Source organism: Gouania willdenowi, chromosome 6, assembly GCF_900634775.1.
Source record: "Gouania willdenowi chromosome 6, fGouWil2.1, whole genome shotgun sequence".
Taxonomy (NCBI): domain Eukaryota; kingdom Metazoa; phylum Chordata; class Actinopteri; order Blenniiformes; family Gobiesocidae; genus Gouania; species Gouania willdenowi.
Genome location: NC_041049.1, coordinates 36,612,265 through 36,624,260, shown reverse-complemented (window position 1 = coordinate 36,624,260; position 11,996 = coordinate 36,612,265). Strand labels below are relative to the sequence as shown.

Here is an 11,996-nt window from a genome sequence, read left to right as displayed (position 1 = left end):
TAACTCATCCTCCTACATAATTTTTTGGCACCCCAGATGGGACTAGCTGAAGCCATGAACACAGCGTTAATGAATAATCATTGAATCAAAAGCCGGTCTAAAAAACTGAACACTCCGTGTTGCCAGATTGGGTCGGAAGAGCATTGAGGTAACACACATATTAATAAAATCCTACACCTCATTTTACACAGTTTAGACAATCATATCCTTTACAAGATAAAACAACAATATTCATATCTCTATATTTTTCCTCAAAATGGCAATTGGTGATAAAAACCATTTATTTCTTCATCAATAGTTTAGTCAATTAACACTACAACACACACACACACACACACACACACACACACACACACACACACACACACACACACACACACACACACACACACACACACACACACACACACACACACACACACACACACACACACACACACACACACACACACACACACACGTGGTTTATGAGACCGATTTTGGATTTTCTTGTGTTTTGGTGGTTTATGAGACCACAACTAACGCTACAGCTGACATATCAAAATTTTTAAATTTTTTTAGCAGAACACAAATCTGACTTCAAAATCATAATTTCTCTTTTAGAAAATAATATGACATATCACAGGCTTATGAGGACATGGTTTATGAAACCAACAGTGTTATGAGGCCTGTTTACATGTAACACACAAACCAGGTTATGGTTTAAGAGGACTAACAAACATTACAAGGTCTACAAGAATACAATACAATGTGTGGCCATACCAGCCTGTCCTTGCCCGATCCCGTTAGATCTCGGAAACTAAGCAGGTCTGGGCCTGGTTAGTAGCTGGATGGGAGACCACTGAGAATTCCAGGTGCCACAGTGGTAGTGTTGGTGGTGGTCGGAGGGGCCGATGGCGCACTATGTCAGCCTCACTTCCGTCAGTCTGCCCCAGGGCAGCTGTGGCTACAATAGTAGTTTACCACCACTAAGTGTGGAGTGAAAGAATAATGCCTTAATTCTGTAAAGCGACTTTGAGTGTCTATGATAAAGCGCTATATAAAACTGATGCATTATTATTATTACTAAATTGAATCTCCTAAAAACCCTTTTACAGACCCCCTCCAATCCTCTTTTTTTTTTTTTTTTTTAGCTATTTTCATTCTCAATGGTCTTTAAATCGCTGTTATGAAGTTTTTAGCCAAAATAACAAAACCTGTGCCATTTTTCAAGACTTTCCTTCTGCAGAGCGCTAGTTGCTCATTAGCAATGCACCTGTGAGTCGTGGGTGGAGGCGGTGCTGCTGCTCTGCACCCTCCCCCTCACAAGCCACATCTCAAATGAGGAAAATAAAAAATAAAAAAGTTAATAGCAAGGTTAGCATATGTTACAAGTCAAAGCAAACTGATCCCTGCCTCTGATGCTCTCTGCTGCTGTCCCCCTAGCAGGAGATCCTTCTACCAGTCTACTGCCAGTCTGCTTGGCATGTTGAGGAAGAGTACGAAACTTGACAACACAAAAAATAGAGTGAAAATGCAGCAGTTGTTGGTGTTGGAGCTTTACTCATCCATAAAAATGTGGTTGACGATAGAGGTGCTCCTATTAGGAGTTTTTGAGGTGATAACCGATACCGATCACAGGATCTATTTGAAGCCTTCAATTTTTTGTGTAGCATTACATATTGATGCAACTATTCGAAAGAACATTTGCTATCACAATTAAACTACTACAAGCTTTTATATACTATTATCATTCAACATGTTTAGCAATGACTACAACCTAATAACAAACATTTACATTTTTACCAGAAACACAATATTTATTACTGAGTGAAATGTACTGGAGCAATAACTTAAACCAGACTCTTATTTTGTAGTAACCACAAACACATTACGATCAGCAATGCCATCTTGGCCTGCACGTAACACAGATTAAAAGTACCTGCTTCTTAACAAAAACATTCTTTAACTACCTTTCAATTATGTTTTAGCTTGTCTTTTAGTGTTAAACCACATTCTTACACATGTTGACATGTTTTCAAGCTTCACAAACCTGTGTAAACAGGAGAAAAGATGAGGAATACGACGTCTGTTCAGTACAGCATGACTCAGCAAACTGAGGAAACAACGAGTTCACTAACAAAGAGAGTTCATGAAAGAAACACTGCACCACACTGCCTCCTACTGGTAAAACTGAGATATGCAGTTTGTTTTAAATTGAAGCTTTGTGTCCTTTAACACAGTCATTAACCAACTGAAATGACTCATATTACAGAGAGTTAAATAACTCTTAAAATAAAACATTAGCCAAATACAAACATAAAATGTAACAACACCTTTGTGTGTGCGTCCATTAGCAGGGGGGCAGAAAATCCCAGGTTCAATAAAGGCAGCACAGGTACAGGTGGTTAATTGCTCAGCCCCTCCTCTCTGTGTGACCTGACTGACCCTGGATTACCACTGAATGTATCTGCACTGCTCCACTGCGTGACTTCAGTGCAATCTGCAGTCCACAAATCACCACCGCCTCCGTTTGCTGCTCAATACATGTGTGATTCAACCATTAATAAATGCAATATTTATATGTCAAATCGTTCGCTAGAGCCGAAACGCACAATTTTATTGTTACATTTTGTGAAAATGTGGTATCAACGGATAAGTTTTATTCCCCTGAGTCTGAATATGTGCTGAGTTTATGGATAGAGTCCAAACTGGGCCCATTGAAGGTCCTGGAATGTAGTATTTTATTTTGAAAATAATCCAGATATTTTATCCTGTGTCTAGAAACAATTTGCAGTAAAGGCTTTGGAATCTAATGGAAAAGTGGCAGAAATGGGAGTAATTTAGCAAAAATGCATTAAGAGGCAAGAAAAAGTGATTCAAATATGGCAAGTTTGGTGTAGTTGGAGAAAGTGGTAAAAATAAGTAAAAATAGTTCATGTTAAATTACCTACCCTGTGTGTTAATAAATGTATTTATCTATAACCTTCTACTGATTTTAGGATTCTCATTGATGTGTGTGACTGTGTGCCGTACCGACAGCGTCCACCCTGAGTCGGTGCAACAGTCTGGCCTCAGCAATGGTTTCAAAGTTGGGACCGCCCACCATGGCGTACACACCCTCCTGCAGAAGACTTGCCACACCCAGTTGTTTGGAAATCTCCATCGCTAAGGAGCGCAGACCTTTGTCGTAGCATCCGGACATGGCTGGGAAGTGAGGACCAAACCTGTGAAGGACAAACAACAAAGTTCTGCTGTGACAGACGTGTGACAAGGTGAGATTTTGTAAGATTTGACAACATTTTACAAACAAATGATCAAATAGTCGTATTAAATCTTACTTGTCATGGTTTGGTCCACACAGTGGGTTAAGACCAACCAATCTGGGGAAGTTGACGTGGTCTTTAATGATCATGATGTCACCGGCCTGCAGATCGTCAGCCAATGAACCGGCAGCATTTGTCACCATTAGAGTGTGTGTGTGTGTGTGTGTGTGTGTGTGTGTGTGTGTGTGTGTGTGTGTGTGTGTGTGTGTGTGTGTGTGTGTGTGTAAAGCTGACTCATGACTGTAGCCAATCAGGAAGCAGCTGTAATTCTATGTTTCATCAGCGACACATTGAAATATCTCAAACATGGCGACTGATAGAATATTACATTATTTCTATTTCCTGAATTTATCGAGTTGGAGCTCCGCCCCTCAGGTGGCGTTCAAGGTCACTTTTTTAAGTAGGAAGTTGGAAAATCCTGAGTAGTTTTGAAAGCAGAGAATGATATCTGTGATAACAGAAAACATGTAATTTTTTGTTCTTGTTTATTTTTATTTTATTTATTTATTTATTCAGTTTATTTCCGACATGGTTACATTCACTTTTTTTTTTTTTTTTTTTTTCTTTTTTGTACATGCCGAAAAAGGAGACGAGAGAAGCAGTTTGCTTATCCGGGTCCCGTCCCCTGTTTTACCATCGCAAATTTACATGGGTTTACATGTCTCTCTGGTCAAAACATTCTTGATTTCTTCTGAACGTCCATCTGTAGTCAGTGTTGTCCTCTATCTTTGTTCGTGTTGGCCTTGTTCCCTGCCAGACGTTGTTAGCATTCCTCCAGTTCAAGAATAGTTCCTCTTTCGAAGGTGTTTGGAAGTTTTTTCCCTTTTCATCCACAATGTCACCTTGTTTTGTCTCTACATCAAGGGTAATCCAGCTGTTGTTAGTTCTATTGGCAGTGTTGTATTTTCCACTGTCTGATGATGAGATCAGATCCAACTTGTATAAACACATCACCACATCCCAGTTCACAAGCAAAGTAGTATTTTAATGTAATATATCTTAGTTCATAAGCGTGTTTCTAACTGCTGTTGTTAGTTTTATTGGCAGTGTTGTATTTTCCACTGTTAGATTTAACTTGTATAAACACATTATTATATCTTAGTTCATAAGCAAGGTAGTAATTTCATTGTATATAAAAAAAACGTGTTTCTAACTGCACATATGACAATAAACACTTTGAATTTAAATTTAATGTAATCCTTAATCACCCCACCACCTAGCAATTGAAATGAATAAATGACAGACCTTTTTTACTCTTGGTTTCCACATTTAATTTGGTCTCCGTAAAATAATCACAGTCTGAGTTTTGTTTCCAGTGTTTGTATAGATCTGGGTCCATATCATCTCCTTGACCTCTTCCAAACCCGAATTGGGTTCTGAAGGGCCTCCCTGCGGTTTTTTCACCATTTTCCTTCAGTCTTGGGCCTAGTTTTTCAGGCTGTTCAGGCTGTTCAGCTGTAGCCAGCTGTAGCCAAGGTCGTGTTATCGGAGCAAAGGAAAACACGTCTGCTCTCTCCAAAGACCAGAGAAGTTTGTTTTTGTTTTTCTCTTTATTTAAAATCAGGATCCAGTTTTACACAGAAATGTCTCACATTAATGTTTTGGGAGAAAATGACACATGTACATAATCACTTGAAATATCTGCATGACATGGACTAAACCATGTTTGGGATCAAATCACATTTCTGTGTATGTTTTCCTGTAAAACAAATATCTGAGTGTTTAGTGAGTTTAGCTAACAGAAGTTAGTAAACGTAAAGTTACAGAAACAGAGGAACACTTGGTACGACCCAAAGAAAACAGAACAAATGAAAAGAAATAGAAGGAATGGAACGTTCCGTTCTTCCACTGAAATTGTGACATTACAGTTTTTTTTATTGCTAACAAGCATTGGTTGAAACTGAAGTCACATGTTCCAAACTCTAAACACAGCCTGTATATCCATCAGTCATCTCAGCTCAACAGTTAATGTCATCCACTAAAGTGTTTCTCACCAACAAAACACTTGATACACGTCTCAAAAGAAGCTCATTCAACCACAACACTAACAAATAAACACACTTTAGAAACACACATTGTCATTGTGAGCACACAGAACTACTAAATACTAACAACAAAAAGCTTTACATCAAATACATCTGATCTTTACACTTTACATGATTTTTGTTTGTTAAATCACTATTTTATTACTAAATAAGATCTTTACACTTTGATGGTTCTAAATTATTATATATGCTGTAATATATTACAACAAGACTGAATCAGATGTGCAGTCATTTACAGTAAGAACATTTGTGGTTTTGTACTTCGGGGTCTTACAAAAATATAAAATTACTATAAACATAAAAATTAGCTTTTGAAAAATGTGCTGTAAAAGTTTAGTGTTTAGCAGGTGGTGAACTAATTACTGTATAGCCTCTGTTAAATATATTAGCCTCTGCTAACTAGCTTAGTCTCTGCTAACTAGCTTAGCCTCTGCTAACTAGCTTAGTTTCTGCTAACTATCTTAGCCTCTGTTAACTAGCTTAATCTCTGCTAACTAGCTTAGCCTCTGCTAACTAGCTTAGCATCTGCTAACTAGCTTAGCTTCTACTAAATAGCTTTGAATCTGCTAACTAGCTTAATCTCTGTTAACTAGCTTAGTCTCTTCTAACTAGCTTAGCTTCTACTAAATAGTTTAGCCTCTGTTAACTAAATTCATCTCTGCTAATTAGCTAAGCCTCTGCTAAATAGCTTAGCCTCTGCTAACTAGCTAAGTTTCTGCTAACTAGCCTAATCTCTGCTAACTAGCTTACCCTCTGCTAACTATCTTAGCCTCTGCTAACTATCTTAACTTATGCTAACTAGCTTAGTCTCTGCTAACTAGCTTAATCTCAGCTAACTAGCTTAATCTCTGCTAACTAGCTTAGCCTCTGCTAACTAGCTTAGTTTTGCTAACTAGCTTAGCCTCTGCTAACTAGCTTAATTTCTGCTAAATAGCTTAGCCTCCGCTAACTATTTTAATCTCTGGTAAGTATCTTAGCCTCTGCTAACTAGCTTTGCTTCTATTAACTAGCTTAGTCTCTGCTAAATAGTTTAGCTTCTGCTAATTAGTTTAGCCTCTGCCAACTAGCTTAGCTTCTGCTAACTAGCTTAACCTCTGGTAAATAACTTTGCCTCTGCTAACTAGCTTAATCTCTGTTAACTAGCTTAGTCTCTGCAAACAAGCCTAAACTCTGCTAACTAGCTTAGTTTCTGCTAACTATCTTAGCCTCCGCTAACTAGCTTAATCTCTGCCAACTAGTTTTGCCTCTGCTAACTAGCTTAGTCTCTGCTAACTAGCTTAGTTTCTGCTAACAAGCTTAATCTCTGGTAAATACCTTAGCATCTGTTAACTAGGTTAGCTTCTGCTAACTAGCTTAATCGCTGCTAACTAGCTTAGTCTCTGCTCACTAGCTTAGTCTCTGCTAATTAGCATAGTCTCTGCTAACTAGCTCAGCCTCTGCTAACTAGCTCAGCCTCCGCTACCTAGCTTAGTCTCTGTCAACTAGTTTTGCCTCTGCTAACTAGCTTAGTCTCTGCTAACTAGCTTAGTTTCTGCTAACAAGCTTAATCTCTGGTAAATACCTTAGCATCTGTTAACTAGGTTAGCTTCTGCTAACTAGCTTAATCGCTGCTAACTAGCTTAGTCTCTGCTCACTAGCTTAGTCTCTGCTAATTAGCATAGTCTCTGCTAACTAGCTCAGCCTCTGCTAACTAGCTCAGCCTCCGCTACCTAGCTTAGTCTCTGTCAACTAGCTTAGCCGAGACTGCTAACTATAAATGTATACGCAGGCTAGAGGACTCTCAGAACACCATTATAATGCTGTTGACTAATCACCCTCATAGTGCTGTAAAATACCAGTCATCCTTGTGGAGGCACTGGTATGGGTGTCTTTTAGAAATAGGTGATATCTTACTTGTCTGTGATTGTTCTGATATTTTTATACTGTTTTTAATCCTAGTTTTATGTATTTGTTCATGTTTTTTATGGACTCCTATGTCTGCTAATAAAGATGATGATGAAACACAAAGGGTTGAAATTGTACGTGTCCAGTTATATAAACAACTATGAAGGTAAGTTAACAGTTAACCAAAGCGACTCTGATACATGCTAGGTTAGCGTCATGAAGTGTTTGTTTGTGTGATGTATTATCCTAACCCTAATGTTAATCTCAGTCTGAAACAAGGAGGCAGGAGAGGTCACAGTCAGGGCTGAGTGCTACAGGTCCATGAGGAAAAGCCAGAAGCTTCACTGTGTGAGTGGAAGAGAAAGTCATCCTACAGGTTCACTTAATGCTAACAATCACGTTTCTGTTGTCAAATCAACTTTCTGTGACTCATGTCATTGCTGCAAATAACATTGTATCATTTTTATTTATTAGTATTTATTTTGTTTCCTCACAGGAAGTTTTATGAAAAAAATATTAATATTTATAAAAAACAAAATAAAAATCAATGTGGAAAACACAGAATTTGGGAAAAATTAAACAGATTTTATAAGTCCCTAATTATTGCAATATATAACTACACAAAAATAATTATTTTTTAATTTACTACTTTGTATGCACTCATTTCATAATACAGAGGCAAACTCTAAACTTAATTTTATTATTTATATATTTTGTTAATACATAATTCATGAGTAACATAGTTGTCTTTTCACAATTTATTTGACATTAATAATAATTATGCACAATGACAAATATTGTACATGATATGAGTGATAACACGTGTTATACAATAGATGTACCTTAATATTTTTACATGTCCTTTGGTGTACCATGGGTACATAAAGTTAGTGAACCACTGTCCTAAGGTACCGAGGTTTTATATTTAGAAATAATGTAAAATTAATGGTTCTCACAGAAACTAGATTGTGTTCTGGGTTCTTATCATTTCAATTAAACATTTATTTTGTGTTTTTCTATGAAATAAGTAAAGTGAGATTACACATATATATTTTACATGATTAACTATAAATAAATAGTTTTTATAAAACTTTTTCCTGTTTCACTTTGTACAGTTTAGAAGTTTACTAACATAATGTCACTAATTTAATGTTGTCTTTCTATTATTACACTTACAGCCAATACATGTTGTTCTCTAACTAACATGTGCTATTGTTCACAGATTGTGCTCAGGGATTCAAACCAGTGAAGATTCAGAGATACCAGTACACCTGTGTGGCAGGTACAGCCTTGTGCAGCCACGTGGCAGCTCTACCGTACCAGACGACCCACTACTCCCAGCTGAGGATTACATCTGTTCTCCCAGTGTTCAGCTGTACAGACACTGAACAGAAGTGGTACAAAGCACTTGGATTTTTATTCTTTTTAATAAATATTTTTTGAATACACAATCAATTATTTTGAGCACTATGTGTTTTTATATTTGCAATGTCATGTCATATACAAGATATAAATGATCATTTTCAGGGGAAATTGTTTCCTCAGTGCAGCAGCTTCCTGCTAATGGCTGCCTGGAGACGATCAGAGCCGTATAGAGAGAGGTGTGTCCTAATAGTCCCTCCTATCGCCTTTCCTATCCACTTTTCCTTAACCCTCATGGATGACTTCACAGGGTTTAGGAAAGGTGTTAGGAGAAGAGTTAGGAAAAGGCCATCACATTTGTTTTGACAATCAGACACACTTCCACTAGGTGACGTAATAATCTGACGGTGGTGAAGGTTAGTGACGTCTGTCGTGGTGAAAAAACTACACATTTCCTAAAATGGACTAAAAGCTAATTTCTAACACTTTCCACTGATATAATGTCATAAATCACAGGAATGAATGTAAATCAAAGGAAAAGAGGTTACCATGGCTACGAGGAACTAAAGGTAAACTAAAGAACGTCACATTGAGAATAGTTGATCACACTCACCTTCTACTCACTAATATGAATTATGTTGAATAAAACATCATGTGGATAAAAATGTCTCTGAACATTTTTCTAGAACCACAGAGTGTCTGTTTTATGTCAGTTATAATCTGATAATATGTCTACATATAATAATATATGGGTTTTAGATGAGTTATTTAAAGTTGTTCATATTATTGCATTCGTAACTTACATGATCTATGTTACTTTTCGGTCATCGTGAGTTTCCGTAAACGCCCTGGTGTGTGTTTCTTTTTTCCTGAGCTTAAAGAGAACTTGGACGCTCTTTATCATGGCCACGACTTACATTAGGGAAACTTTAGGACACAACCAGAGAGTAGCAACAACTCGTTCACTCCAATGGTTGTTTTATTTACAGCAATGGCGGCTCATTGAGCCTCACATTTAGTCCCTGAAGTGATCAGTTTATCATTGTAGCACATTGAAGCTACAGTAGATTAGACAGTCTGTGTGTACTTTAGAACTTTTGAGATTGAAATCACACAGAAGTTTAAAATAGACCAACAATGTTGAAATTAAATTATACTAAACTTAACGAGGAACTATACGTAATACTATAAGTATTATAGGCTATTACTGTATTATACAAGTTGTACTAATATGTAATATTGTTAGAGTGTAAGTGACCTACTGTAGGAGCACAGGGAGCAGTGATGTCACAGGACTGGTTTCATATGATGGAGCATCAACAGACCATGATGAGTCATGAAAATATGACAAGGTGTGTTTCAAATGTGTATTAGATATCATACTGAACATTTTATATGAATTATATTAGTAATCACACCTATTCTATGTAATAATTTCACACTACTACTGCTGTGATGCTGCATGGTGAGGACCAATGATGCTGCATGGTGAGGACTAATGATGCTGCATGGTGAGGACCAATGATGCTGCATGGTGAGGACCAATGATGCTGCATGGTGAGGACCAATGATGCTACAAGGTGAGGACCAATGATGCTGCACGGTGAGGACCAATGATGCTGCATGGTGAGGACCAATGCTGCTGCATGGTGAGGACCAATGATGCTGCATGGTGAGGTATATATATGAACATAATAAATATGTTTTCAATGTGTTTGTCTGGATGTGGTTTAAATGACCCATTTTTTAATGAAAATTAAAAAAAAATTCAAAGCAATACGTACTGTATACAATACATATGAACATATTTTTTTTTTACATTTTTTTTCATTAATACAAATTTAAATTCAGGAAAAAAACTATTTATGGAACTACATAAACATATATTGTATCTACACATACGTACATATGATGGTGTACTGTATAAATATTGTCAATCAATGCAGTTATTGACGACAAATTACCAAAAATCCCAGATATGTCAATGGATTCAAATTGCCCTCCACTAACTTCTGGAACAAACTGAGTTTACATGAATCACGTGATGGTCAAGCATTTTGGACTTTGTCGTACCAAAGCAGTGACCCCCAACAGAATCTGTATCCCCTGTTGTGGGAGCGCGAATGAAGGGCGGAGCTACAATTCTGTGTTTAGATATCAGTTTAGCTTATTAATAAAACTAAATGTGGATTGTTACGATCATGCTTTGATTGTTAAAGATGGATTATTATTCATGGTTTCTTTTTAACATACGATAATTTAACGTTTTTTTCAGAACATCTAATTTCAACTTAATCTAAATCTAACAACAAAACCATGTACGTAAACAGAGACAAAACTGATATAATCCAGACAGTAAGATTAACATTAAAAAGACAGTTTGAGCTAAATACACAAAATCTAAATCGTAAACAAATAAAAATAATTATATTTTAAATATTAAACTTAATACACATTAAACAACTCATATATACCTTGTAAATCAAATAAAGCAGACACAATAGAGCCCTAAATGATCTATAATAATAATAATAATAATAATAATAATAATAATAATAATAATAATAATATTCTGTACATACGTGTTGTTAAAGTTAATAGTATTCATAGATCTGCTTGACAATGTCATATATTTTCTTTTTTCTATGATAGTGTAATGTTGCAAGGCGACCAGCCTGCTAACTAAACGTTAGCTAAATACTGTCTGGGTTCTAGACTCAAACACGCTGTAATTCAGTCTTTAGATCAATGTGTCCAACTTGTGATACAGTAAAATCAACACCACTGTGAACATTTGAACACACTGTCAGACTCAGATCCACCTTTTTCACTCAATGATGTTCTGATGAACTTACTGCAGCACTGCCAACAGTAGTTGTTGATGTAACTCACTTTCCTTTACACAGGAGATCTGATCTTTAGATATTGGTGTATTTTTTTATTCACCCTCTGTTGATCATCATAACTTCATAGCATTTATTCAGACATTCTCAACACAGACACATGGTGATACAGGACTGTGGACCAGAACATGTTATCAGGAGATACAAATGATTTCAGCCTGTCTCACTGTGCCTGATAGAAAATGTATCCCCTCTATAATCCTCAGGTGATGGACTAACATCATCTGCTTTATTCTGTACACATTAATAATCATTCATAATAAAACATGTGAATTAGGAACAGTTTTACTTTTGTGGAGAAGAAGAACATGAGACAGATGTGACCTCATGCTTTGTGTTCTCAGATGGCGCCACTTTTAGGCGTCAGGAAAGAAGATATGTCGTGTTGACTTCAAAATAGTGTTGGATGAATCTTATAAGATGGGAACAGGTCCTGATAGAAAAAACAGGCTGTGATCAGTGGGAGGGGCCTATAATGTCACTGTAAAATCCTTCGC

At 36.8% G+C, this 11,996-nt stretch overlaps 1 protein-coding gene and 1 pseudogene across 1 annotated transcript; one reads left to right on the top strand and one right to left on the bottom strand.

The window, feature by feature from the left end:
• Positions 1 to 748: 748 nt before the first annotated feature.
• Positions 749 to 866, top strand: LOC114466238 (uncharacterized; annotated as a pseudogene).
• Positions 867 to 2,734: 1,868 nt separating this feature from the next.
• Positions 2,735 to 3,433, bottom strand: LOC114464485 (purine nucleoside phosphorylase-like). The gene is made up of 2 exons (XM_028448722.1): positions 3,321 to 3,433; positions 2,735 to 3,206 (listed from the first exon to the last, which is right to left on the bottom strand). Exons 1-2 carry the CDS (start codon positions 3,392 to 3,394, stop codon positions 2,987 to 2,989), a joined length of 294 nt encoding a protein of 97 aa, XP_028304523.1. The 5' UTR covers positions 3,395 to 3,433; the 3' UTR covers positions 2,735 to 2,986.
• Between the last annotated feature and the right edge of the window lie 8,563 nt (positions 3,434 to 11,996).